The sequence below is a fragment of the Cydia fagiglandana genome, chromosome 13 (genome assembly GCF_963556715.1).
Source record: "Cydia fagiglandana chromosome 13, ilCydFagi1.1, whole genome shotgun sequence".
NCBI classification, from domain to species: Eukaryota; Metazoa; Arthropoda; class Insecta; order Lepidoptera; family Tortricidae; genus Cydia; species Cydia fagiglandana.
This window is the reverse complement of record NC_085944.1, coordinates 3233423-3260699: the sequence shown is the minus strand read 5'-3', so window position 1 is coordinate 3260699 and position 27277 is coordinate 3233423. Positions and strand designations below refer to the sequence as shown.

At 41.3% G+C, this 27277-nt stretch overlaps 1 protein-coding gene across 1 annotated transcript in view; it reads left to right on the top strand.

Annotated features, from left to right (window-relative positions):
• LOC134669770 (uncharacterized) overlaps window positions 1-27277 on the top strand; it is a 45689-nt gene that overhangs the window by 5227 nt on the left and 13185 nt on the right. The window contains exons 4-12 of the mRNA XM_063527397.1: window positions 3480-3624; window positions 4221-4424; window positions 17643-17787; window positions 18852-18961; window positions 19710-19907; window positions 20471-20657; window positions 21609-21724; window positions 22112-22285; window positions 22789-22893. Of these exons, the coding sequence (XP_063383467.1) occupies window positions 3480-3624; window positions 4221-4424; window positions 17643-17787; window positions 18852-18961; window positions 19710-19907; window positions 20471-20657; window positions 21609-21724; window positions 22112-22285; window positions 22789-22893 (1384 nt within the window). The remainder of the gene's footprint in view (window positions 1-3479; window positions 3625-4220; window positions 4425-17642; window positions 17788-18851; window positions 18962-19709; window positions 19908-20470; window positions 20658-21608; window positions 21725-22111; window positions 22286-22788; window positions 22894-27277) is intronic.

Here is a 27277-nt window from a genome sequence, read left to right as displayed (position 1 = left end):
GGGCACGGGAATTAGTGTGTCCATGGAAATTAGATTTTACTAGGACGGAAATTAAAACACGGCACGGGAATTGTTTTCTTAACTTATTTTGGTACTTAAAACTATTATTTATGTATATTTTAATCTACAATAATATACTGCAACCATACTGAAGTGGCATCGGACATATTTACCTTCTTTAATTTTATTTTCGAACGACAAATCTACGAAAGTATGTTACACTAAAAACTACGTATTTGACTAATCCTTTCCTTTATTTTAATGGCAACTAATCTCTCTTTCTTAGTAAAAGGTACATATTTCAAAACAATACTTTGAGTAGTTTCGTAAACTTGTCCGCCTTTACATACAAAACTATTCATTAAAAAGTGTCATTATGTATCTGCATGTAGATAGGTACAAGGTGTATGATCTGGTATATGGTCTTATAGGAAATGATACTAAGAAATAAATTGTGCCCCTACTTATGAGAAGAAGTTATTGTGTAAGTTAATCTGAAGAAATCGAATATGCTGCCTTCATAAATTAATAACCCAAAAAACACATATGAGGTAAGGTGGGGGTAAGACTATCACCGGGGTAAGACTATCACTTGTATGGAATCCTCATACTGTTAGTCTTGCCCCGATCAAAATAAACTAAGTTAGTCTCACCCCGCCTTACTTTACACATAGGTATACGGGGTGTCCCTGCCCTGCGGGAAAATCTTCAAAGTGTAGGTTGGTTAAGTAATTTCTTAAAAATATCATAATCTTCCTAAAAAAAGACTTGCTTACAAAATACCCCCTGGCACTGACTACAATAACCGACTTGTTTTCACATTCCATCCCAAAACATTTTTTTGTAGTAGAGTAGAAGAACTGCGTTGCGAGATTTGCATCTTTTTACATGAATTGAAATGATCCCATCTCTTTTTGTAGGCTGTCCTTCTTTTCGGGTAAACATACCCATACCATACTGATACTTTGTATATACATATCATAATACATCTTTATTCATACTCACATCGTCCATCGTAGTGTACCTTTATTTTCCCTACTAATTGTAAGAACTAAAAGGTAACGTTGTTATCGCATATATTTCTATAGGATTACAAACTTAATTATGCAGTTATCTTTAGAACGTGACTAATATTGCAGTATTATTAGATTTTTATTGGCTTAAAAAGCTAAAACCTAATTACGTTTCAAATTTGGAACTTGTGGGTATGCTAGAAGTACCTTAAAATAATATTGATTGAGAGTGATTGTGCCAGTGACAAACTAACTAACTAACTAACTATTTTGGCTCAGCGATCCAAAGAGAATCCTGGCCTCCGAAACGAGAGCGTGCCACCTGTCCCGATCCTGTGCAACTTCCTGCCAGTTACTGACGCGAAGCTGAAGCAGATCCGCCGCCACACTGACAAAACTAAGGGATTTTAAAGTGTATTAATTCTTAGACTACATGCTCAAATTAAATGTTATTTAGATAGAATGTTATTGAGATTTGATGGTACGGCCGTGCCACTTTGTTTTGCTCGACTTGGCGGCGGCACTGCCGTGCCCCCAGATCCTTTGTCCTTCTTCAGGCCTCAAACTATCTCCATGCCAAATATGTATTATCAAGATGATATTGTTTCAGCGGCTTAAGCGTGACGAGATAACAGACAGACAGACAGAGATACTTTCGCATTTATAATATAGTAAGAATAGGATATATTTAATTTTTCTTGTACCTATTAGAAAAGCTAATTTATAACAACTAATCTATTAAACGAGCAATTCTTGTATATATTTCGGGGATCTCGGAAACAGCTCTAACGATTTCGATGAAATTGGATCATATATGAGCGTTTTCTGGGATGAAAAATCGATCTAGCTGCAGGTACAGGTGCATCTGCATCGATCTAGCAGCAGGTGTCTCTGGGAAAACGCGCATTTTTGAGTTTTTAGGTAGGTATATGTTTTCCGAGCAAAGCTCGGTCTCCCAGATATTTAAACTTTATACGGCTTACGCTGTCAGCTGTCAAATTTACAAAATAAAACCATTGTAAATTTGATTCATTTTGTTTCATGTAACCTTAGGTACGGGTATTATAATATGTAATAATTCCAAAAATAGTTTTATGTTTATATAATATTTTAATATTATAATATGATAAATGAATAAGGTAAGGTGGCGCAAGACTAACAGTACGAGGATTCCATACAAGTGATAGTCTTACCCCAGTGTCGTCTTACCCCACCTTACCTTACGTATTAAAATTGCCCGGGTTATTCGGGTCCACCCTGTAAGTATGTACTATAGTACTTATACTAAAAAACCGTTCATAGATTTTTGTGCATTCTCTGAGATTTCCTTAAATGTAAAATAGAAAGATATACGTCATGTTATTATTACATATAATATATATTCAATGCCAATATATATATATAATAATAATATGACGTAAACATTGCCAATTAACTTACAGTGCCCCCAATTAAAAATTTGTTGACAATAAATGTAATACTTTCTAATTCCCGTGCCACTTAATCAGCTGTTTTAGGTAAATATTCTATGGGAATTAGGGCACGGAAATTAGAATTCGTAATAAAAAAATTCGCCAAAAATTTAAATCGTGTTTAACCAAACTGTTATGTTATCGCTTACATAAAGATACATAAAGGGCTCCTAAATATGATAATTGTTTTTGAAAAGCTATGTGGGAAATAAAATTTATAAGGGGCATCGAAATTAGAAAAAAATTGTCGCCCACCCGGATTCCGAAATACTTATGCGATTTGCTCGAACACGCCGCGGCTTGACGTACATCCGCTTGCTTTGAGAATCAGCCGAATATTGCCAGTACAGGTGAGGCGGGACACGAGGCGGTTCAGATACAGACGTCGGCTGTGAGAGCCCTTTGAGTTTTGCCGACGAAATTTTACTCGCGCGCTCGGACAAAATTTAAACTTCGATCACGAGTTATTTACCACAATGAAGTTAATAGTGTATGTGCTCAGTGATAGTAAATATCATCTAGTTTAAGTATTTGACACTAAATTAGTGATACTAGTGTAGAATTTTTCGTAGGATTTTTCATTATGCTCAAAAGTAGATTCCGGACAGGGCACGGGAGTAGTAATTTGAGCCTTTAGGTATTTTTAAGTGTATTCTAAAAACCAATTAATCAGTGAATTCATATGGAACCCGATGTGAAAGTGTGGCTTCATTATGTAAAAAAAAAATAGTAAGTATTATTTGATGCTAACCCGCGATTTTCATCACGGACAGAAAAAAAATCGTGTTCAGAAATTGACCCCCATCCGTCGTCGTAATGTAAATAAAACTATCAGAAGATCAGCGCTGGAAGTCGCCGGCTAAATGCTGAGATGAGAGAGATCCATTTCGTGCCACTTCATTCCTTGTGAAGTTTTTCTTATATGTACCTAAATTGTCTCCGTTGTGTCTACTAATTGTAATATCTATATTCTAATCTATTCTATTGATTCCAGATATACTGAAACCGACTCGCGACCACTAACGCCCGCTCCGACCCTCGCCAGCGGCAAATCCAGAGGTTCCCGAAGGTGCCTCACCCCAGATCAGCCGCACCACAGAACCACCATCGTTCTAGACCTAAGAAGAAGCCACAGCCAGGTACTATTGAATCTTAAACTTTATTACAATGTTATTAAGATCTACCTTTGCCGATTGAGGACGTGGGTTGTACATTTGATTGCAGTCCGTTTGTCGCATTTTTTGCTTGGAATTAAAATATTGAAGGTGGTCTATTCGGACAGTGTCCAGTACCTACTGAGACATTTAATATACGTACCTACTGAGCTACTGAGTACTTCGATAATCGTTGCACAACTCATATTCGATGCATCTCCTCGTAATAACCTAAAGGTAAATTACGACCGGTCTGGCCTAGTGGGTAGTGACCCTGCCTGCTAAGCCGATGGTCCTGGGTTCGAATCCCAGTAAGGGCATTTATTTGTGTGATGAACACTAATATTTGTTCCTGAGTCATGGGTGTTTTCTATGTATATAAGTATGTATTTATCTATATAAGTATATATATCGTCGCCTAGCACCCATAGTACAAGCTTTGCTTAGTTTGGGGCTAGGTTGATATGTGTAAGATGTCCCCAATATTTATTTATTTATTTATTTATTTATAAAAAAAAAAAGGCACCAGTGATTGTTTTGTAACAGGCTAACAAGCGACCAAACTTCATTCTTTCTTCTAGGAAACATTATACTACCACGGCTACACAACCTCCGACATGACAGCAGGCCACGGAACCAACGACCGCTCGCTGCCATCCCTGAGTCTTTCAGAAGGCGCTCACAGCCGCCTCATCAAAGGCCAGTGCGAGCAGCTGCCTCCGCTGGCGTCACCACTTGTGCTGTCCAAACGGGCACCGGTCATTGCTAGTCGGGAAAATAAAAAGGTGCGAATTCATGATTGATGGTAGGTCGCAGCGCATGACACGATTGGCCGTGCTCTAATCCTCAAGGAATCCAGAGGTAACTAAACCACTTCAGATATGGTAGCAGGCTGCAAGAGTGCCCGCTCGCTGCCATTCCTGAGTTTTTCTGAGGGCGCTCCGCTCACAGTCGCTATCAAGGGCCAGTATGAGCAACTCCTACCGCCTAATTCCTCCTCTTCTGCTATCCAAGCGGGGGCCGTCCATTAAGGACAGCAAAATAAGCGATGCTATTAGTCGCGCTCACAGGTAGACTTACATACAGGGTAAAAATTTTGGTAGCAGATTTGTAAAAAAGATTTCCAAAGCCAACATTATTCGGTAACGTGGATATGTTGAGCGTTAAGGAGGACATGCGTGCCAACGGACTCACCACCAGGGATGCCGAAGATCGGGCAAAGTGGACACGAAGGAGTCGGAAGGCGGACCCCGGGTCCTCGCGCCCCGCGCGGGGGCACAGCCGGGATTGACGCCAGGATGATGATGATGATGATATGATGAGCGTCGTTCAAGTGCTGAGAATAAACTACTTATTACTTTTTAAGTGAAGCCAACTCCCTGGCTTCCCAGCCATTTGCTCTGTGCACTATCCCAAGAAATAACTGATTTCCAAGTTAATCATAGGGCCAGTAGCGTAATGCCCTAACAGCAGGGGACCAATAAACAGGATTAGATAAAAGTCATCAAGAATAGATAGTTCAGGCACTTTTATAAATGTCAATGCCACGTGTTACAAACAAGGTGAACACTTGAACAGGTACGTACCCGGGTGTTAAACTAATAACGTAACTATTAATAAATTGACGTAAATGTGTAGGTTATTTTCCATCCTCTTCAAAAATTACTAGAGCGTACATTTAGCTGATAAGAAGGTACATGTAATCAATATCGTCACTTTTCCTATCACTTCGCTTCCAACCACGCAGAAAAACAGTCCATCAGCCTCTTTTTACGCGTATAAAGATGTTGCCTTTTCTAATATCTAAAACAAAATTGCTACCTTTGAGAAAGGAGAAACCTAAGGAGAAAAATCAGAAGCCAAGTCTTGCAGTCGCACAGCCAAGTAAAAAGGAAAAGAGCTTCTTTATAACCGGCGATAATTTGTACACAGTCAAGCAGAGGCGCGTAAAACGAAGACCATTACTGCCTTCTTTGACCCCGTCATCTTGTGATTGTAACCTATTGCATTTGACAAGGATAGTCATAAATTATGTTCCTAAGAGTAGGAAGAGAATCGCGTCGAATATAGTTCTGTCTATGACCGCTTGGGGCGCCACTGGGCAGAGGAAAAGGATGAAGCTACCGAGTGTGTTGTTGCCTAAGAAGGTGAAGAAAGAGAAGCCTTTGAATCATGATAGTGACGAGTTCTTTAAGAAACTTGAGGTAATGACGATGGTCTAGCACTTTTGTATTCATAAAATTGCGTCTAGAATGCGCACGCATAATTATTTGCTTTAGATTGCGCGCCTTTTGCGCAAGGCTCGCAGGAAGCGCCAATCTACGTGCGCACTCGCGTCGCATTTGCTAGATCTGGAGTTTATATTCTCTCTATACCTTTCACGTCGTTAGAAAAAAGAAAGAGACAAAAAAATATCTAACGACATTCAACGGTATATTGCCGGTTTATAATAGACCCCCGAAAAACGTCAGGGCTATAACCGCGAAAATCGAAGTTCGCAAATTGCGGGGATTTTTCTCTGTCACTCTAATTACGCCTTCATTGGAGTAAAAGAGAAAGATCCCCGCAATTTGCGAATTTCGGTTTTCGCGGTAGCCGCTCAGAACGCATCGTTCCAAAACACGTACGAGTATAAATTCTATAATTAAATAATTAAAATAAACTTTAAAGTTTGATAAAAAGCACTATATTCTACGGATCTTATTGTACAATTAAAAGTTAAAAAATACACACATTATCAGAATCACGCAAAATAGATAATTTTACTTTTATACAATACTATGGTTGACAAATAGTATCCACAATTCGGACTTACAAGTTTTTGTACAAAAAAAGTGGTCAATTGAAGTCTCAATTTTTTTTGATGTTCGTTATTTATATTTCCGTTTGGTTGGAGTATTTAAATTTAATTGTTAGAATATCTTCTTAAGAAAACGTGAGGGAATAAATGATGAAGAAGGTATACCTAAATTTTTCGGGTTCAGGATGTCTAATATCTCTCACTTCTGGGGTGAAAAATTGTAGGGTAGTTGTGTTGTGTCAGATACCGTCCACTTAGGACAAATTTGAAATTGCAAAAAAAATCTTAAAGTACTATACTTAAATGTGTTATATTTGTTTGTATTGCTAATATTGTCTATTTTGGGTTAATATTACTTGACCTTAAATAATATTTACGGTTTATTTTATAAAAAATATAATTTGCAAAAGTAGCGATGTTTTAGTTTCGTCTTATGAGCTAGTTTACATTCAGGTATTTTATTTATTTAACCTTTATTGCACAAAAAAAACCTAACAGTACAAAAGGCGGACTTAATGCCATAAGGCATTCTCTATTTAAAGAAGACAGACAAGTAAAGTAGAGGGAATTTCGATAGCTAAAGTGGAAAATAATCAATAAACCAGGCAGTCGACTAGTTGTGATGGGTTTATTTTGCGAACTGACGTACAAAAATATAAACAGTCAAAATAACATTAGAATTTAAATATGGAATTAAAAAAGAACTTAAGACTAGACATAGATAATAGTGTAAACGTATCAAAACCTATTTACATATACACCCTTAACATCCCACCCCCTTGTGTGCGAAAGCACACAAAACTAGCCAGACTAGATATAAACTGAGACTTTATGCCTCTAATCTGACCAATTTTTTAGAAGGTCGACGAAGAATTCCACCTGATGTGGCTACGTCCACCACCCTGACCACTCCGTCTCTGCCAGGGAATGTAGCAACGACGCGGCCGCGTGGCCAGGTTCCTCGGGGTAGGTTCTGGTCTACAATGATGACTAAGTCGCCAACAGTCAAGTCGTGCTCTCTGTTCTCCGCTATCTGGCGAGGTTGCATGGTTGGCAGAATTTCTTTTACCCATCGGTTCCAAAAGTGGTCGGCCAATCTCAACGCCTTCCTCCAGTCAGCACGTCTTAAAAGGTCTCGGTCGTCAAGGGTTGCAGGCAGAACCTGGTTAGAAGATGAGCCAATTAGAAAGTGGAAGGGCGTTAGGGTTTCCTGGTCTTCAGGGCCAATAGGGACATGGGTCAGAGGTCGAGAATTTACAATTGCCTCAGCTTCTAGAAGGAGAGTTACTAGGACTTCGGGATTAGGTTCTCTTTCTCGTAATGTGGCATTCAGCGCGACTTTGACGGTGCGAATCAGTCTCTCCCAGCATCCGCCGAAAAAAGGAGCAGCGGCAGGGATAAAGCTCCACTTTATTCCTCTATTGGCAGCAAAATCGTAGACCTCGTGCTGATAAAATTCGCGTAGAATTCGGTCTGCACCAACAAAACATGTACCGTTGTCAGAATATACAGTATTGGGAGCACCTCTTCTAGCAATAAACCGTCGCAGGCTCATTATTGCGGAGTCAGCAGAAAGGGAATGTACAAGCTCCAGGTGAACGGCTCTGGATGTCATGCAGGTGTACAGGGCCACATAACGTTTCTCTTGTCTTCGACCGATCTTGGTATTTAACGGGCCGAAATAATCCAAGCCAGTGTACGTGAATGGGCGGCGGTGGTGGGCAAGCCGCTGAGGAGGAAGGTTACCGGTCATCGGATTCATTGGCTTTGCTCTTTTGATGCGACAGAACAAACATTTGCTGGTGACGCTTCGAACAGTACTGCGCAGATGAAGAAGCCAATATTTTTGTCGAACCTCATTGACCACCATTTCATTGTTTGCATGTCCAGCCTTGCGATGGTAGAAATTGACCAATAAGCGCACTACTGGGTGTCGTCCATCTAGAATGATTGGAAACTTGATCTCGGAACCGACGTCTTGTACAGCAACGATTCTGCCAGCTAGGTGCAACAAGTTGTCTGGCCCCATTCTGGGAGAAAGCTTTGCCAGGCGACTACTCTTTGGTATCAATTCTCCACGTTCTATTATTGGGATTTCGTCACTAAATGACTCAGATTGTACTTTCTTCAGGACGTGCCTTTCTGCGGCTTCCATAAGTTCCGCTGTCAGGGGGATTAGAGTGGTGGACGTAGGTGTATTCGTACGTTGACGAAGCCTAACATCGGTGCTAGGAGCAACGCGACCTACCCGATCTAAAGCCGAGCGAAATTTAGACGCAGCTTGCAAAACGCGAGCAGTAGCACGAAGTAATCGTAGCCAGTCACTAAAACGACTGAAATCCGCGGTAATTGTCAGATGACCAACCACAAGTCCAGAAGTCTGCTTCCGCACTTCCTGGACTATAGGCTGACCAGCTGGTTCAACAGGCCAATTCTCCGGAGGATCGAGGAGGAACGAGGGACCTGTAAACCATCGGTGGTTTGGATTAAGATGAAGCGGCTTAATCCTAGTGGCATCGTCCGCAACGTTCAAATCAGTTGGGACCCATTTCCAATCTTGCACGCGCGTATTTTCTGTAATTTCTCCTACGCGATGGGCCACAAAGGGTTTGTACGTTCGTGCGTCACTTCTGAGCCAACCGAGGACAGTTCTTGAATCTGTCCACAGGAAAGTTCGTAAAGGTTTTTTCTTATGAAACTCTTTAATAGTGACAGCAAGGCGAGAAGCTATCAAAGCGCCCTGCAATTCTAGACGAGGAATTGAAGTGGGCTTCAAAGGTGAGACTCTCGTCTTACTGGTGATGAGTGCGAGCTTGACTGTACCATCTGCATACAATAAGCGCCAATAAGCGACGGTGGCAAAGGCAAGCTCGCTTGCGTCCGCGAAAATGTGTAGCTCCCTGTGTATAGGTTCTCCATTGAGCTTGGCGTACCATCGTGGAATCCTAATTGTAGATACGTCAGACAGTTCCTTAAAACACTCGTTCCACTTTAAAATCTGTGATGGTGGAAATGGTGTGTCCCAGTCAATATTGGATCTCCACGCCTCCTGAAGCAGTATACGCCCTTTGACCACTATTGGGCCCAACAAACCTAGTGGGTCGTATACTTTCATGAGGTGGGATAACACTTTGCGTTTATTAAAACTGCCCTGTAGTATGAGACCTTCTAAACCAGTCCTAAATCCGATAGTGTCTGATATAGGATCCCATGAAACACCTAAGGCTCTGATGCTACTTGACTCACTACCAAGTGACATCTCACTAGGCTGGGCGGCGCGCAGTTCAGTCGGTACAAGACGCAATGCTCCTTGATCGTTAGAAATCCAGCCACACATTTCGAAACATGCGTTACGATGAATAGTCACAACATCGGATGCCATCTGTGCAGCTTCGTCAACATCGTCCAGGCTATCCAGGAAATCGTCCATATAAGAACTATGGATACTTGCGTTGGCTGCCGCTGGATACGAATCTTGGTGTGACATAGCGTTTTTATGTTTAATGTACAACGCAGTAAAAGGACTGGACGATGCTCCAAAAATGACAGCTGTCATCCGATATTCTTTTAGAGGCGTTGTTTTCCTTGACTGAACGTCGCGCCATAAAAAACGTAGTGCGTCACGATCTTGTTCACGGATTTTTATTTGAGGAAACATTTCCTTAATATCAGCTGTTATGGCAACAGCGCCCTCTCTGAACCGAAATAAAATACCTAATAAATTTTCTAAAAGATCAGGTCCTTGAAGCAGCAACGAGTTTAATGAAACACCCTGATTAGTCGCGGCTGCGTCGTGGACAACACGAAGTTTACGTTTTTGTGGATGGTACACGCCAAAATGAGGCAAATACCACCTTATTCTTGCGTTAATGTCACTTTTATTAGGTTCAGATTCGGTTTTTAATTTATTTTTATTGTTATTCACACTTGACAGCTCAATGTCAAAATTTGTTTCTGCTTTATTCGGACTGACTGTACTAGGTTGTAAGTTATCAGATAAGGTGTGAATTTTATTTGAATAATCGCTTAAATTGGTATCGCGTTTGAGATCAATGCTGGTGTTGACGCTTTTAGTGATAAGATGATTATAATAAGTGCCGGGATTGCACTCTTCAGCGTAATTTTTAGCAATCATGTTATCAATAAACTTTTTATACGCGTCAGCGAAGGCGGGCTCACGAATCATTCGCCTTTCGAGGCTTAGAAATCTTGATAAAGCTTGCGGGTAGCTATCGGGAACACACTGTATGTTGTCACGCCACGGAAGACCTACTTCATATCTACCGGTCGGTAAGCGTGTGGTGGTAGCATCAAGAATCTCGACGGCACGGGAGTCTAACTTGCTAAATAGAGTCTCGCGCTTAGAGATACCGAGCGAGTCGAGTTTGTATTGCTCCTTTATCAGTGACTCCAGGCGTTCATTTTCAGAAGGTTCAGTGCGGTCTAACTGACAATGGTTGACGAACTCGACTGGCTTGGTTTTGCTACTCGTTGGTCCATACAAAGTCCACCCAAGCAAAGTGCGACAAGCGGCGGGCTCGTTACGTCTGCCTTCACAAACCTCGCGACATATTGACAGATGCCAATGCTCAGCACCAATAAGTACGGTTGGTGTAGCGTCAGCATATGTCAAGTATTCGGCTAGGTCTTTTAAGTGAGCATAAGATTCAATAGTCTCTCTAGACAGAGTTTGTTCGTTCAAGCCTAACGATTGTACAGCCTTAGCACGATTTACCAAATGGATGTCAGATTCATATTTACCTCTTATGTAAAAGTCAACGTACCTTACCTTTGTAGTTGTTTGTAAACCCATGATACCATTGACAGTTATGATCTCTTCAGGCCCTATTAAACCTATGCGAGCAGCCACTTTACAATCGATCATAGTCGCAGTACTGCCATCATCGAGAAACGCGAACGTTTCATAGCTGCCATTTGGCCCTGACAGTGTCACTGGTAAAACTTTCAACATTGTAATATTTGAACATATTTCATTAGACGTTTTATGTTGGTTACACGATATACCTATATTTGACACAGTCACATTATTGTCTGACACCTTATTATCGGCTGGCGAGGAACTCGACGTATGCTGGGTATCACTTTCAGCCGCAGGAACGCAAATGACGTTATTAATCCGTGTATCGGGTGTAGGCGGTGATCTAAACGTATCCTGCCTGCCGTGCAAAAGAGGGTTGTGTCGAAAAGTACAACCATCGACCCCGCAAGGGTTGCTTTTGCATAATTTCCATAGGTGTGAGTTGTCTTTTAGACATTTATAACAAACTTTGTGTTCACGTAACCAACGCCACCTATCGTCAAAAATTCAGTACATTTTTTTATATTGTGGGATTTTTTACAATAAACACACTCTATCTTACCAATCGTTTTATTTTTGTCATGAGTGACGGAATGTATATTTTCACGTTTAAATGGTTTATTCATTGGAAAATGTACTCGTGATTGTTGCGGTATAGACATAGAAAGCCCTACTTCTGGCGATAAAGCGAATTTAATATAGCGTTCGTGTTCGCGTGTTAGAAAGTCAGATAAAAGTTCTAACTTTGACTTGAGATGGTTTGACGTTTCTGACAAATCTGACGCATAATCAGACCATCTCATTTTCATTAAAGGGTTAAATTTTCCTAGAATATTATGAAACAGCTCCGGCGATTGTAAATATTCTCGTAGGCCGAGTAATTTCATAGTAGACAAAGAATTGCGTACCTTATTAGCGAAAATACCTATCTCCTTTAGGTCAGGCCCGAGCCGAGGCAGCGTTTTCAAAATCTGAACTTCGCCGAAGACAATCATTTCGGGACAAGCAAATGTACGTTCGAGTGCTGCCATGATATCTTCGGAAGCTGCCGCGGTGTTGAGTAAAGAGGCGACGGCCTCCCGGGCGGGCCCGCGGAGTGCGTTATGTAGACGCGCCGTATTTTCTGCGGGGGAATAAGAAGTTTTAGTACTATCAAATAAGTATTTAAATTGAAGCCATTGTGACGAGTTGCCATAGAAAGTTGGAAGCTCAATTTTAGCTTTTCTTGGCACGTCTCGTGCGGCGAGCGCTTTAGCTGCGGCAGCCGTATCGGCAATAGCTTGTAAAAGCGTGGCAGAGCCGGTTATTGGCTCGGTTTGATCTTGACGGCGGCACTCTTCATTTACATGATCATTGTTAAAATCAATCAGTGCATTATCGTGGCCGTTTTGACGTTTGACGTCTTCACGCAATAAAGGTGAATTAATACGGTTATTTACTACATTACACTCTACAGTAGGTTCTGGCCGTAAATTTATAGGGGGATCGGCGGTCATGGTGGTAACTACCGCTATATGTGGCGGAATAGTTACACCCACTTCGGCCCGTGTGTCTACGGGTTGCCTTTCCTGATTTACGTCACGAACCCAAGATGCTGTACGAGAATATGCATTACTAACCGTGTGATTGGAACGCTCCTCGGCTTCTAAGGCGGCTATTTTCGCTTCAAGTTCAAGCTGTTCTACCTGTTTAACCTGCTCAAGGAGTTCCCGTTCGCGTTGAAAGAGCTCTTGTTCCCTTTCTATGCTCTTGCGGGCCAAGTGGGCCTCCGCGGTCAATCGTCGTGCCCTAATCGTGGCCGATGATCGCGTAGAGCCCGAAGCGCGAGACCTGCAACTGAGGGGAACATTAACTTGTTCGGCGCTGGTGCCGGTTGTGAGGCACTCGCGAGACGTCCCGGGGATTTGCGAGTCGGAAGCCGCGGGTGGTACGGTGGCGTCGGCCGCACCGTGATCCAACTTTTTGGACTGGCCGAGCCTACCCGTGGCAGGGGTACCCGTTTCCGAGCGCGTCATTTTAGCGCTTTTAGCCGACTGCTTGGTTTTAGATCGCAAGATCATTAGTGAGGAAGAAGGACCAAAATAAAGAAGACAGAATTTACCATTTGCGAGCCCGAGCACGCAGAACGTTGGTGGTTGAGAGCCACGGACGGTAGCGTCGACGAAGAATGAGGTCGGCCATTGCGGCCTGTGGACCTTGCAGAGCCCACCCGTAGCAACCACCGGTACATTGCAGTGCGTGTCTAATATTTTTACGCGCTTTATTTTGGCTTTTCCATCTGCTTTATTCGGACTGAACTTTCTTTTTTATTTTCAAACAATAATTATGTAGGTATATTAAATAATTTCTAAATAAATTTGTAAAAATAAAAATAATTAAAAAATTTGTGTAAATTGCCGACCAAGCAATCGACTGTTTCGATGGATTTATTTTGCGAACTGACGTACAAAAATATAAACAGTCAAAATAACATTAGAATTTAAATATGGAATTAAAAAAGAACTTAAGACTAGACATAGATAATAGTGTAAACGTATCAAAACCTATTTACATATACACCCTTAACACTATTCTCTACCAGTATGAGTTAGTTTCCGACCACTGCATTTATATATATTGTGTTAAAAATAATTAGAGTTAAATATATTTCATTTTTAGTTCTTATGTTATTATATAAATAGTTTTTAGTTGGTTTTATAGCTTCTGCCTGCGACTTCGACCGCGTATAATTATTATATTCGTGATAAACCTATCCTATGTCCTTCCTTGGGACTCAAACTATTTTCATAGCAAATTCATCAATCCTTCAGAATCAATTGTTTAAATATCATTTTATTAACACACCGTTGACAAAGGAGTGGACGAAAACTAAATGCCTGCTTTAATAGACGATTATACAAATCATATTGAGATGAGAAATAAATGTTTTTGGTAGATATATTCAAATAAAATCACCATTCTAAATATTTGCCTCGCTATTTCGGTTTCCGTCCGTCCGTGGACGAAAACTGAATACTTCATAAAATTGGTATGTGAGGTTCCTTCCACAAAATTTCTCTAAGATTTCTTTAAAAAACTTCATAAAACTGATAATTTTTGGTTTTATTATAGTTCCAAGTAGGTATACCTAATACCTACCTACATACGTGCTAAAAATATTACTTAAAAGAGCTAGTACAGTTAATGTTAAACTTACCATGAACATTTTCCGCCTAAACTCTTTTTTTCTTGGTGATGGATGAGAAGCTGCAACTAATATGTTTTATTTTTAATTCGCTACTTGCGAAATATCATTTGTATGTAGTTAATCTATTCTTTAGATTATTAAGGATTACAATAAGTCCGAAATTGTGCAATAAGGTATAGACTAGACATAAAAATTCAAAATCGCTCTCCTTCTTGATTCGACTGGCAAATCATATTACTTTTTGGCAACCGGGTTTTTTAACCTAATTAGACCCCGCTGAATCCGAATTTGCCGGTTGCTCGATCGAAATCATGACCGGAAGTGAGATATTTGACATTAAAGGTCCCTTTTTTTAGTTTTTCGTAAATAACTCTTAAACGGAGGCGCATAGCAAAAAATGTTCTATTACATAAGTAATCTGCATAAAATTGCCTACAAGAAAGATTCAGTACAATTTTTCGCTAGGATCAATATTCAAAGAGATATTAACGCGGGAAATTTAATTATAATCACTTCTAAGGTCCCTTTTTTTAGTTTTTCGTAAATAACTCATAAACGGTGGCCAATATCAAAAAATGTTGTTAAACGATAATAAACTACACAAAATTTTGAACAAAACAAATTCAGTACACTTTTCGCAGAGATCAATATTTAAAAAGATAATAAAGAGGGAAAGTTCTAGTATAATGAATTCTAAGTTTCCTTGTTTTTATTTATTCGTTAATAATTTGAAAAATATGACTCATAGCAAAAAAGATCTTATACCTAAATAATAAACATAAAATTTCCTACAAGAAACATGTAGAACACTTTTCGCTAGGATCAATATTTAAAAAGACAAAGCAGCGGGTAAGTTAATTATAAATAATTTTAAAGTTCCTTTTTAGTTATTTGTAAATAACTCGTAAACGGTGTCCCATAACAAAATAGGTTTTAAAAATAAAATTATCTACATAAAATTCCCCCCAAAAACATCTGGAACACTTTTCTCTAGGATCAATATTTAAAGCGATATTAATGGAAGAAAGTTAATTACAATCAGTTCACTGGTCACTTTTCATTAGTTTTTCGTAAATAACTCGTAAACGGTGGCCCTTTGCAAAATAATATTCTACATAAATATTAAACATAAAATTGTCCACAAAAAAGGTTCTGTACACTTTTTTGCTACGTTCAATATTTAAAGAGGTATTAAAGGGTGTAAGTTAATTATAATCAATTTCCAGGTCCATATTTTTAGGTTTTCGTAAATGACTCGTAAAATAAGGCTCATAGCAAAATAAGTCCTTAAAGTTCTTGTAAATAAAAAATCGGCATAAAATTTTCTACGAAAACATAATGAACACTATTCTGTGGGATAAATATTTGAAACGATATTAAAGAAAGAAAGTTGATTACGATCAATTCACATGTCACTTCTTTTTAGTTTTTAGGGTTCCGTACCTCAAAAGGAAAAAACCGGCCAAGCGCGAGTCGGACTCGCGTTGCAAGGGTTCCGTACATTACCCACATTTCAACAACGTATTCTTTATATGTGAAACGCGAGTGAATTGCCATTAAAAAACCCGTAGGGGTCGGTTCAAAAACTAAGTAATATGCGACTCGCGCTTGACTGCATATTTCTAATAGGTTTTCCTGTCATCTATAGGTAAACCCAGTAGTTTCGGAGATAAAGCCCCCCCCCCCATAGCTAAACAATGACCATTTCCCCCCCCCCCCCCATTTATCCGTTTACGAGTCATTTACGAAAACCTGAAAATAGGGACTTGGAAATTCATTATTATTGATTATTGAACTTACCCCCTTTAATACCTCTTTAAATATTGATCGTAGCGAAAAAGTGTACAGAACCTTTTTTGTGTACAATTTTATGTTTAATATTTATGTAGAATATTATTTTGCAAAGGGCCACCGTTTACGAGTTATTTACGAAAAACTAATAAAAAGTGACCTGTGAACTGCTTGTAATTAACTTTCTTCCATTAATATCGCTTTAAATATTGATCCTAGAGAAAAGTGTTCCAGATATTTTTTGGAGGGAATTTTATGTAGATAATTTATTTTTAAAAACTATTTTGTTATGGGACACCGTTTACGAGTTATTTACAAATAACTAAAAAGGGACTTTAAAATCATTTATAATTAACTTACCCGCTGTTTTGTCTTTTTAAATATTGATCCTAGCGAAAAGTGTTCTACATGTTTCTTGTAGGAAATTTTATGTTTATTATTTAGGTATAAGATTTTGTTTGCTATGAGTCATACTTTTCAAATTATTAACGAATAAATAAAAACAAGGAAACTTAGAATTCATTATACTAGAACTTTCCCTCTTTATTATCTTTTTAAATATTGATCCCTGCGAAAAGTGTACTGAATCTGTTTTGTTCAAAATTTTGTGTAAATTATTATCGTTGAACAACATTTTTTGATATTGGCCACCGTTTATGAGTTATTTACGAAAAACTAAAAAAAGGGACCTTAGAAGTGATTATAATTAAATTTCCCGCGTTAATATCTCTTTGAATATTGATCCTAGCGAAAAATTGTACTGAATCTTTCTTGTAGGCAATTTTATGCAAATTACTTATGTAATAGAACATTTTTTGCTATGCGCCTCCGTTTAAGAGTTATTTACGAAAAACTAAAAAAAGGGACCTTTAATGTCAAATATCTCACTTCCGGTCAAGATTTCGATCGAGCAACCGGCAAATTCGGATTCAGCGGGGTCTAATTAGGTTAAAAAACCCGGTTGCCAAAAAGTAATATGCTTTGCCAGTCGAAATCGTTTTGATGAAAAATATGACCAGTCTAGTAGGTTTATATTCAAATTATACACAATTCTTTGCAGCAACTCCGCCAAGTGGACGGAAACTGACGCAATTACCCTATGTACAACACAAGATCAAAGTTATTTACATCTCGTGTGCTTTTGAGTCCCTTCCCACGCTCAAGATTCTATTTCAGGTTTAATCGCTACGCTCGTGAATCTATTACACAATTTATAGAAACTTTTCGCTTGCACGGGACTCATAATAAGCACTCGAAGAAATATCAAACTTTTAGCTCTTCTTATGGTGCCGTGTCCTGCCGGAGGTTGGCTATCATTAGAGCTATTTTCACTTCGTAATACATGACCAAAGTACTGCAGCTTGAGCTCTTGTTGTACGAATAACTAGGTATTTTCGTCTTTCCAGAATCAGTTGAAAGCCCTGAAGCTGGGAAAGGTGATCAAGAGCAAGAATAAAGCTGACGCACCGCCTGCGTCACAGCGGTCCAAGTCGGAGAAGGATACCAATGACGGAGGCGAAACCGTTAGAGGCACGTTAGATGGCTCTGGAGGTAATAGCACAGAATAAATAAAGTACTAGCAAAAGGAATAGATAGTATAGAGGGGCCTGTCATAGTAAATGTTGTAGTCACTGTAAATTTACTGCCATCTATCGACACACGACTATAACTCAAAATAAACACGTATAAAATTATAAAAAAATGAATATATATGGATAAATGCTTTATTATTTTTACGAGTAAGTATATCATTTATGTGTTAAAATTGTTAAATATGAAACGGTGTCGTCACGCCATCTAGCCGAAAATAGGCCAAAGGTGTGTGCGCCATCTATGCGAGAATGACTTTTCTTGATTTCCGAGGCACGTTTTTTTCTTAGACTTTATTCATCTTATACGAAGTTACATATGTCTTTGGTACTAGGTTTAGAAGACTCACTCTCTAACAAACCGCGTCTGTTACGACCAGGACAGATATGGCCGCTAGGTGGCGACAGCGCCACGCGCGGGTTATGGCTAGCCACCAAAATTGGTGTGGAACGGATGTACTTTTAGCTACCTGTAGCAAAGCGACGAAATCCGAAGTTCTTTGTCATTTTACCATTTTCCCGTTGAAACCTCACTAATAATCTTTATTGACATTTAGTGGAGATATCCCACGACATTTTCCTTAAGTGATGAACAACTGGTCAAATTAAACAAATACCTACATATGTAGTGTATATAGTTTTCACCACACCAGCTCGGAAAGGCTTACTTTGCACTTCAAAAACTGATAGCAAAGTTGCATTTTATTCACATGTGAGGCAAAGTAAACATATATATATATATGCAAATTTTTAGTTGTTTTCTTATGTTCGCTGGTAGAATTGACTTTTAAATGATGATTTTGGATGACAAATATTTAATAACATTCATTTGGGTGTGATTTTGTTTGATATTTATCATTTAATACCTATTTGCTTCGGTTGGTGTGGTGAAAAATGTTCTGTTTCACTCGGGGGCAAATTTTGTTTAACCCTCGTGCTTTGAAACCCTCGCAACGCTCAAGATTCCATTTTGCGGTTAAACAACAACTTTGCCCCTTGTAAAACATAACTATTGTTTATTTCCAGACGGCGAGATCCGCCGGCGCGGCAAGAAGCACCGAAAGAGGGCCACCGGCAGCGACCGCCTCACCTCCGCCGGTCTCGCCGCGCAATCGCAGCAGGATCCGGAAACACAAGTGAATTTACATTACACCTTGTTTACCAACTAGTAGATAAGTAGAGTATCAGTTTTGATTTTATTTTCTTTAGGGCCGCACATGCAGTTGCCTACAATTCCGACAAACTGCATCGCGTGTTAACATCCATCGATCAGACGCTGCTGGTCAGCCCTTACTTTTTTCTCTTAGTCTATTTTATAACGAGTGAATTATTTGTTGACTAAGAACATGGGGTTATGATCTACCTTGAAAGAAAACTACGAGTCCACTTCCGTATTGTAATGAGTCAACCCATTCCGGAATTCAAAAAGGGAGGATGCAACGTTTTCAACAATCATGGTCCTTCGAACCGGATCAGGTGTTGGTTATGTATTTTTTGTCACCCTAGGCGCGTAAGTGGGATTTTCTTCCCGCTACGCTAGAAGAAAATCTCACTTCCTGGCCAAGGCAAGACGTAAAACTTTAGACAAACCACGGGCGGTAATTCGTAAAGCCCCAGATCGCATATTTATGGCCCTCACCTTCGGTTCCGGCGACCATGACCTGCGATCTGGAGCATTTACGAATTCACCTCCCTAGGTATCTAATGTACTATTGAACTCGTCGTTGTCTCTCTTAGGCATTTTCGACCACTGACTTTATTGCCTTTGCCCAGAGCAAAGGGCCAAACAAAAAAATATCAAGGTGGTAAGAAGCGGGTAGGTAAATTAATACTTGTTACCTACGTCTGTTAGACAAAATTAAATCTTCATTTTTGATTAACCAGATCGCTGGCATCGGCACAGACTCGCAAAACTCCAGCTCCCGCGGCTCCATAGCTCCGGTCGACGATGACGTCATAGTTTTACCGGTCATCAGACAGACTGCAACTAAGAAGACAGACTCCTTCTTAGATGATGACATTCTGAAGTATCTTCATAGGGAGGTGGATGAAGAGGCCATTGAAACAGAGTTTGATGCTAAGGTAATTATTATTTTTACAACCCCATATCGTGTTCCTATTGATCAGGCTACAGCTAAGAAGACGGACACCTTCAGAGATATTGAACTATATACACTCTGGAAAATAAATGCGATGAGTAGGCTATAAAATACATTTTTTCACCTGTAAGTAGGCCTCAAGGGCTCTTTCACAAGCCAGTAGAATTACTAATATCAAACTCGAGTTTGATATCTATGGTAAAACGTACGTACCTATATGGATACGGTACGTACGTACGTATGGAGTTTGATATCTAATCTATATATATTTTTAACAATCCCATCAATCCCTGTTGTCCTAATGTTTTTAGGTAAATAAATAAACAACAGCTAAGAAAGCTGACTTCCAGTGGCGTAGTGTGAATCTTGCCGTGGGCGAAGTCGTATCTGCGAGGCCCTTTTGTTTCACTGTGCCCGAAGGGGCCTCGCGCAAGGCCCCCCTTGGGGCGCGAGGCCGTGGGAGACGGCCCATTTCGTCCACGACTAGCTTACTGCCGACTTCTTAGACTTAAACGTAAAAAAATTACTAAAACGCTTGATTTCCAGCGTCGTTACGTCCTAGAGGAAGCATTACGCACCCGACCAGAGCGGCCGCCAGGGCAGGAGATGCAGACCCTGCTCCGAGAGCTGAAGGTCCCCGCCGCTAGTCTGGGCGACTGGCTTCACATTCCGAGGGTCTTCTCCCGGCAGAGCGCCCAGTTCTCGCTGCCCATCGACTCTAATGAGCTGGAGAGTGAGTAAGATAATGATCTGTTAAAGCAGGACAGATCCAGACGTTGCTTCTAGAGCTGAAGGTCCCCGCCGCTAGTCTGGGCGATTGGCTTCACATTCCGAGGGTCTTCTCCCGGCAGAGCGCGCAGTTCTCGCTGCCCATCGACTCTAATGAGCTGGAGAGTGAGTGAGACAATGATCTGTTAAAGCAGGACAGATCCAGACGTTGCTTCGAGATCTGAAGGTCCCCGCCGCTAGTCTCGGCGATTGGCTTCACATTCCGAGGGTCTTCTCCCGTCAGAGCGCCCAGTTCTCGCTGCCCATCGACTCTAACGTGCTAGAGTGAGTTAGATAACGTACTTATCTTGTAGAACACGTGCAGATGAGGACGCTACTCCAATAGCTGAATGTGGTCTCCGTCCACCTGCGGCCGGTTGGCTACATATGCCTAGGGTTTTCCCTCGTCAGATCTTTATTTACACGAACGAGTCTACCGCGATATGATTTCATTGTTTCGTTTCAGCTGAGTTGCACCAGTGCTGTTTACTATCTCCATTGACATTTTTCTGGGACGTCAGTCTTTTTGTGACGTCTCAGCTGAAACGTCGGAATCTAATACAAAAACGTTCTTGTATATTTGTTTATATATTTATTTTATACATTATTTCGGGGATCTCGGAAGCGATTTCGATGAAATTTGCTATATAGGGGTTTTAAAGGGCGATAAATCGATCTAGCTAGGTGTTGTCTCTGAGAAATCGCGTATTTTTGAGTTTTTATATGTTTTCTGAGCAAAGCTCGGTCTCCCAGATATTTTAAGGTAAAAACAATGAAATCATATCGCGGTAGACCCGTTCGTGTAATTAAATACGTGTACAAAACGCGAGAGTTTAAACTGTTAGATCTTTATTTGCTACCGAATTTTGTCGATATTATTGTTAACCTAGCGTTTACCTAACCTATTACGTTTCAGACATCACTCCAATGCAGTACGCGGCGCGTTTCGTGACCCTGAAGAAGTCTAAGCAGCTGTTGTATCTGACGGTGCTTCGGAGGTTTAGACCCGAGAGCTATAGGATGCCAATACAGGTACCTAAAGTATGTCTGCCTAGGCGCCAAGGCACAGACTAAATAATAGTACTACCGTACAGAAAGGACACTTCCTGCAAACCCGAAGTTTGACAGTGGTTCAGGGTCGAATCATGCTATCCCATTCTAATATATGGCATTATCACTTTCGGCTATTTAGGGTTTTTAGGGTATTTAGGGTTGTCAAAATTCAAGCCATTATCTTATTTGTGGTCGTGCACGCAAAGGGTACCTACGGAACCCTTCCTGGGCGAGTCCTACTCGCACTTGGCCGGTTTTTTTTCTGACAATGTAACATGTTATATGATACTCCTAACCGTTGATTTATACTTTCCTAATCTCGGATCAGATCATTTTACTGTGCCATCAGCCTATTTAAATTTCCAGGACATTGAGGCAGGGCTGACGCTCATGATGGGCGGTATCCTCAGCACGGCGCAGGTGGAACAGTTCCGCTCCATAATGCAGTGGCCTGGGTATGAAGAGGAGGATATCCCGGACGAGATCAAACTCACTCTAGAGGGACATAGGGAACGGAGGGCCTCCAAGGACAGTGAAGAGGTTGGTACCTATTCATTGTTTCTGCACTACAAAACCGTGGCTGTGAGCTTCGGCTTTAGAGTGGCGAGGGTAAGGGTTGCCATATGGAAGAATTAAATGTCCTGATAAAAATCCTGACATCACCCTAAAAATCCGGATATTTCTTGTAACAGACATTTGGTGTAGCTTAAACGAAGCCCCGGCAGCGCGCTGCTCTCTACCTACTGTATCGTGGATCTACCTTTCCCTTTCCCTCCGCCCGACCCCGTAGCCCCCTGCCCGCGCGCGCACGACCCGCGCCCGCGCCGCATCGCATTCGTTACCAGTATATCACGTAGGTAAATATTTTTTTATGAGGTCATTCCTAAAAATCCGGACACTTGCCAAGTCCGGCTGCAATCCGGACAAAGGGTCAAAAATCCGGACATGACCGGACAAATCCGGACGTATGGCAAGGGGCGCAGTTTAAAATCAGCTTATATCTACTCTACTTGTTTGTAATGTAAATGATGTTACTTCAACAGCCAGATGTCAACACGCTGAAGTACCGCACTTGGTGCGGCCTCTGCGCCATCTGCGAGCGCATGTACGGCAGGTTCCCGCCAAGAGACAAGGACCCGCCAGACGGGGTGAGTCTATCATAGAATATATCCTCCTAAGGACCAATGTCCTATCTGTATCGTCTTGGGTCATCGGGTCCCATTCGTTTTTCGTCAAGTTCTTAAATTAGTCCTATTCTGCTTTCGGCACTCATTCTACATTCGTCACAATCATCGATGGCTTTCAATGTAGATTGTAGAATGAGTGATGAAAGCAGAATAGGACTAATTTAAGAACTTGACGAAAAACTAATGGGACGACCCAAGACGATACCGTCCTATCTATAGTACCTTACCTATACTTCTTCAGTTTGATGAAATTTAAACCATATTCAATTGGAACAGAGCTGCATTTATTTTGTATCGTTAAATTTTCTAACAAATAAAAATCAACTCTATTCCCTGCACTATAGGTTCAAACTTCAGTGGCAAATTTTGGGTGGCTGGGCCTTAGGAGGTTATAAGATAGACCTTATGCTATTGCAATAAGGTTCAGGTTGATACATCAACGGTTAGTTATGGTAGTGGCCGACTTCTTCATACCAGGGTCCGGTCCGGTATACCCTTTAAAGGTTTTGAAGCGGGTAAGGCTTTGCTTACCAAAGCATTAAGTTTGTTTGGGTAGTTATTAAATTATCAAATAAATTACAAGTAGTGTGTTTGTGCCGCTTTTGGATCAGAACTTTTCCGCCAGAGGGCGACAGTATGTATGCGCAAGGTAGTGACAATTTAGTTCACCCTACTCCTCGCTAGATGGCGCCACTGTCTATGCGCAACGTTAATTCCAAAGGTCTCCGCTAGATGGCGCCACTGGTTAGTTCACTCTACTCCCCGCTAGATGGCGCCACTGTGTATGCGCAGCGTTAGTTCCAAAGGTCTCCGCTAGATGGCGCCACTGGTTAGTTCACCCTACTCCCCGCTAGAGGCGCCACTGTCTATGCGCAACGTTAGTTCCGAAAATATCCGCCAGCCCCGCCGGAGGGCGACAGTATGTATGCGCCGCTGGTTAGTTCACTCTACTCCCCGCTAGAGGCGCCACTGTGTATGCGCAACGTTAGTTCCAAAAATCCCCGCCAGCCCTGCCTGGGGGCGACAGTATGTATGCGCAACGTTAGTTCCAAAAATCCTCACCAGCCCTGCCTGGGGGCGACAGTATGTATGCGTAACGTTAGTTCCAAAAATCCCCGCCAGCCCTGCCTGGGGGCGACAGTATGTATGCGCAACGTTAGTTCCAAAAATCACCACCAGCCCTGCGTGAGGGCGACAGTATGTATGCGCAACGTTAGTTCTAAAAATCTCCACCAGCCCTGCCTGGGGACGACAGTATGTATGCGCAACGTTAGTTCCTAAAATTTCCGCCAGCCCCGCTGGAGGGCAACAGTATGTATGCGCAAGGTTAGTTCTAAAAAGCCCCCGCCAGAGGGCGACAGTATGTATGCGCAACGTTAGTTCCAAAAATCCCCACCAGCCCTGCCTGAGGGCGACAGTATGTATGCGCAACGTTAGTTCTAAAATTCTCCTGCCAGAGGGCGACAGTATGTATGCGCAACGTTAGTTTCAAAACCATCCGCTATGAAATGAATAGATGTCTCCACTTTGTATGTGAGTTGTTGAATCGCTTAAATGAATAGATATCCCTAGTGGCGCCTTCGTCGGTGGACACCGCTAGTTAGTTCCAAAAATCCCCGCCAGGCCCGCCAGAGGGCGACAGTATGTGCGCAACGTTAGTTCCAAAAATCCCCGCTAGCCCCGCCTGAGGGCGACAGTATGTATGCGCAACGTTAGTTCTAAACTTTCCCCGCCAGAGGGCGACTGTATGTATGCGCAACGTTAGTTCTAAAACCATCCGCTATGATATGTATAGATGAGCAGCCGTCTGAGTATTTCTAAAAAAGTCCGCAGAGTCAGAGGGGGTTCATGGTAAGTTAATTAATCTTGGTCAAGCAAATCTAGTCAGTAGAAAAAGGCGGCAAATTTGAAAAATCGTGGGCTACCAACACTACGTTTGAATAGTTCGAAAATCGTGTGTCATTTATATCTTATCTGTGGAACTGTTTTGTTTACATTTCATCGCTGTTCGATGTACATTCCTGCCTTTTGTTCGTTTCCTAGGGTTACCATACTTTAGTTTGCTTTACATTGCTTCTGACATATCCGGCTTGACAGACTATCGATTCGCTTAACAATATAGATGTCGCTAGTGGCGCCTCGTCAGTGGACACCGCTAGTTAGTTCCAAAAACATCCGCTATGAAATTGCAAAAAGGCCCATCATGTTTGTTTTAAAATATGAGACATATATCGGCGTTTTTTGTTAATACCACGTCAGTGGCAAACAAGCAGACGACCCCGCCTGGCAGTAAGCAGTCACCGTAGCCTATGAACGCCTGCGAATTCTATAGTTTACACGGATGCACTTTTATTTGCGGTTGGTTTTGTCGCTTGTGCTTATCAAATGTATGGAGTTTGTAGTTTACCAACCGTAAAGGGGTTTTTCTTTTATTATACCACATTGGTGGCAAATAAGCATACAGTCCGTCTGATGGTAAGTTGTTACCGTAGCCTTTGGACGCCTGCAACTCCAGGGTGGATACAAGCGCGCTGCCGACTGCCCAAAGATTCAATAACTTTGTTTTAAAATATGAGGCTTATATCGGCGTTTTTTTTAATACCACGTCAGTGGCAAACAAGCAGACGACCCCACCTGACAGTAAGCAGTCACCGTAGCCCATGGACGCCTGCGAATTCAATAGTTTACACGGATGCACTTTTATTTGCGGTTGGTTTTGTCGCTTGTGCTTATCAAATGTATGGAGTTTGTAGTTTACCAACCGTAAAGGGGTTTTTCTTTTATTATACCACATTGGTGGCAAATAAGCATACAGTCCGTCTGATGGTAAGTTGTTACCGTAGCCTTTGGACGCCTGCAACTCCAGGGTGGATACAAGCGCGCTGCCGACTGCCCAAAGATTCAATAACTTTGTTTTAAAATATGAGGCTTATATCGGCGTTTTTTTTAATACCACGTCAGTGGCAAACAAGCAAACGACCCCACCTGACAGTAAGCAGTCACCGTAGCCCATGGACGCCTGCGAATTCAATAGTTTACACGGATGCACTTTTATTTGCGGTTGGTTTTGTCGCTTGTGCTTATCAAATGTATGGAGTTTGTAGTTTACCAACCGTAAAGGGGTTTTTCTTTTATTATACCACATTGGTGGCAAATAAGCATACAGTCCGTCTGATGGTAAGTTGTTACCGTAGCCTTTGGACGCCTGCAACTCCAGGGTGGATACAAGCGCGCTGCCGACTGCCCAAAGATTCAATAACTTTGTTTTAAAATATGAGGCTTATATCGGCGTTTTTTTTAATACCACGTCAGTGGCAAACAAGCAGACGACCTCGCCTGACAGTAAGCAGTCATCGTAGCCCATGGACGCCTGCGAATTCTATTGTTACCACGGATGCATTTTTATTTGCGGTTGGTTTTGTCGCTTGTGCTTATCAAATGTATGGAGTTTGTAGTTTACCGACCGCAAAAAGATCCAGATTTTTTTTTTTTATATACTACGTCGGTGGCAAACAAGCATCCGGCTCACCTGATGGTAAGCAGCCACCGTAGCCTTTGGACGCTTGCAAGTTCAGACTTTTGAAACCTATACATCATCATCATCATCATCATCATCATTATTATCATTAGACCCTCAGGAAAACCTCGACAGGGGACACCTCCGGCCCCCCTGCTCATGTAGTATTTAGGGTTTCTAGCACACTTATTTACGGTTGATTTTGTCTCTTTTGGTTATCAAATGTAGTTTGTAGTTTGCAGACTGCAAAAAGGCCCAGACTTTTTTTTTTTTAATAATACGTCGGTGGCAAACAAGCATCCGGCTCACATGATGGTAAGCAGTCAACGTAGCCTATGAATGCCTGCAACTTTAGAGTTGTTACATGCGCGTTGCCGACTGCAAAAAGGTTCAATAAGTTTTTTTTCTTTTTTTATATACCACGTCGGTGGCAAACAAGCACACGGCCCGTCTGGTAGTGAGCAGTCACCGTAGCCTATGGACGCCTGCAATTTCGAGATGTTACATGCGCGTTGCCGATCGTTGAGATGTAGACCGTGACGTTCGAAAACAAAAAGTCGTATGTGACTGTAAACTTCCATTCACCGTAGAATTTGACAGATAGAGAGAGTTTGAATTAAGTATTGTAACCTTAGTCAGATAATGAAGCTTATTTGAAAGATTATTAACTCTAAGTACTAGAAATAAAGTAGATTTTACTAATGCTGTAATTCTGTAATGCGACATGGTCATGAAACTCGTGCGATGTTGGTGGTATACTCTTCAATCTTTTCAATCGGAATGGTCAGAGGTCAGAGTTCAGAGGTCAGAAAGTCCGTGAGGGACAGA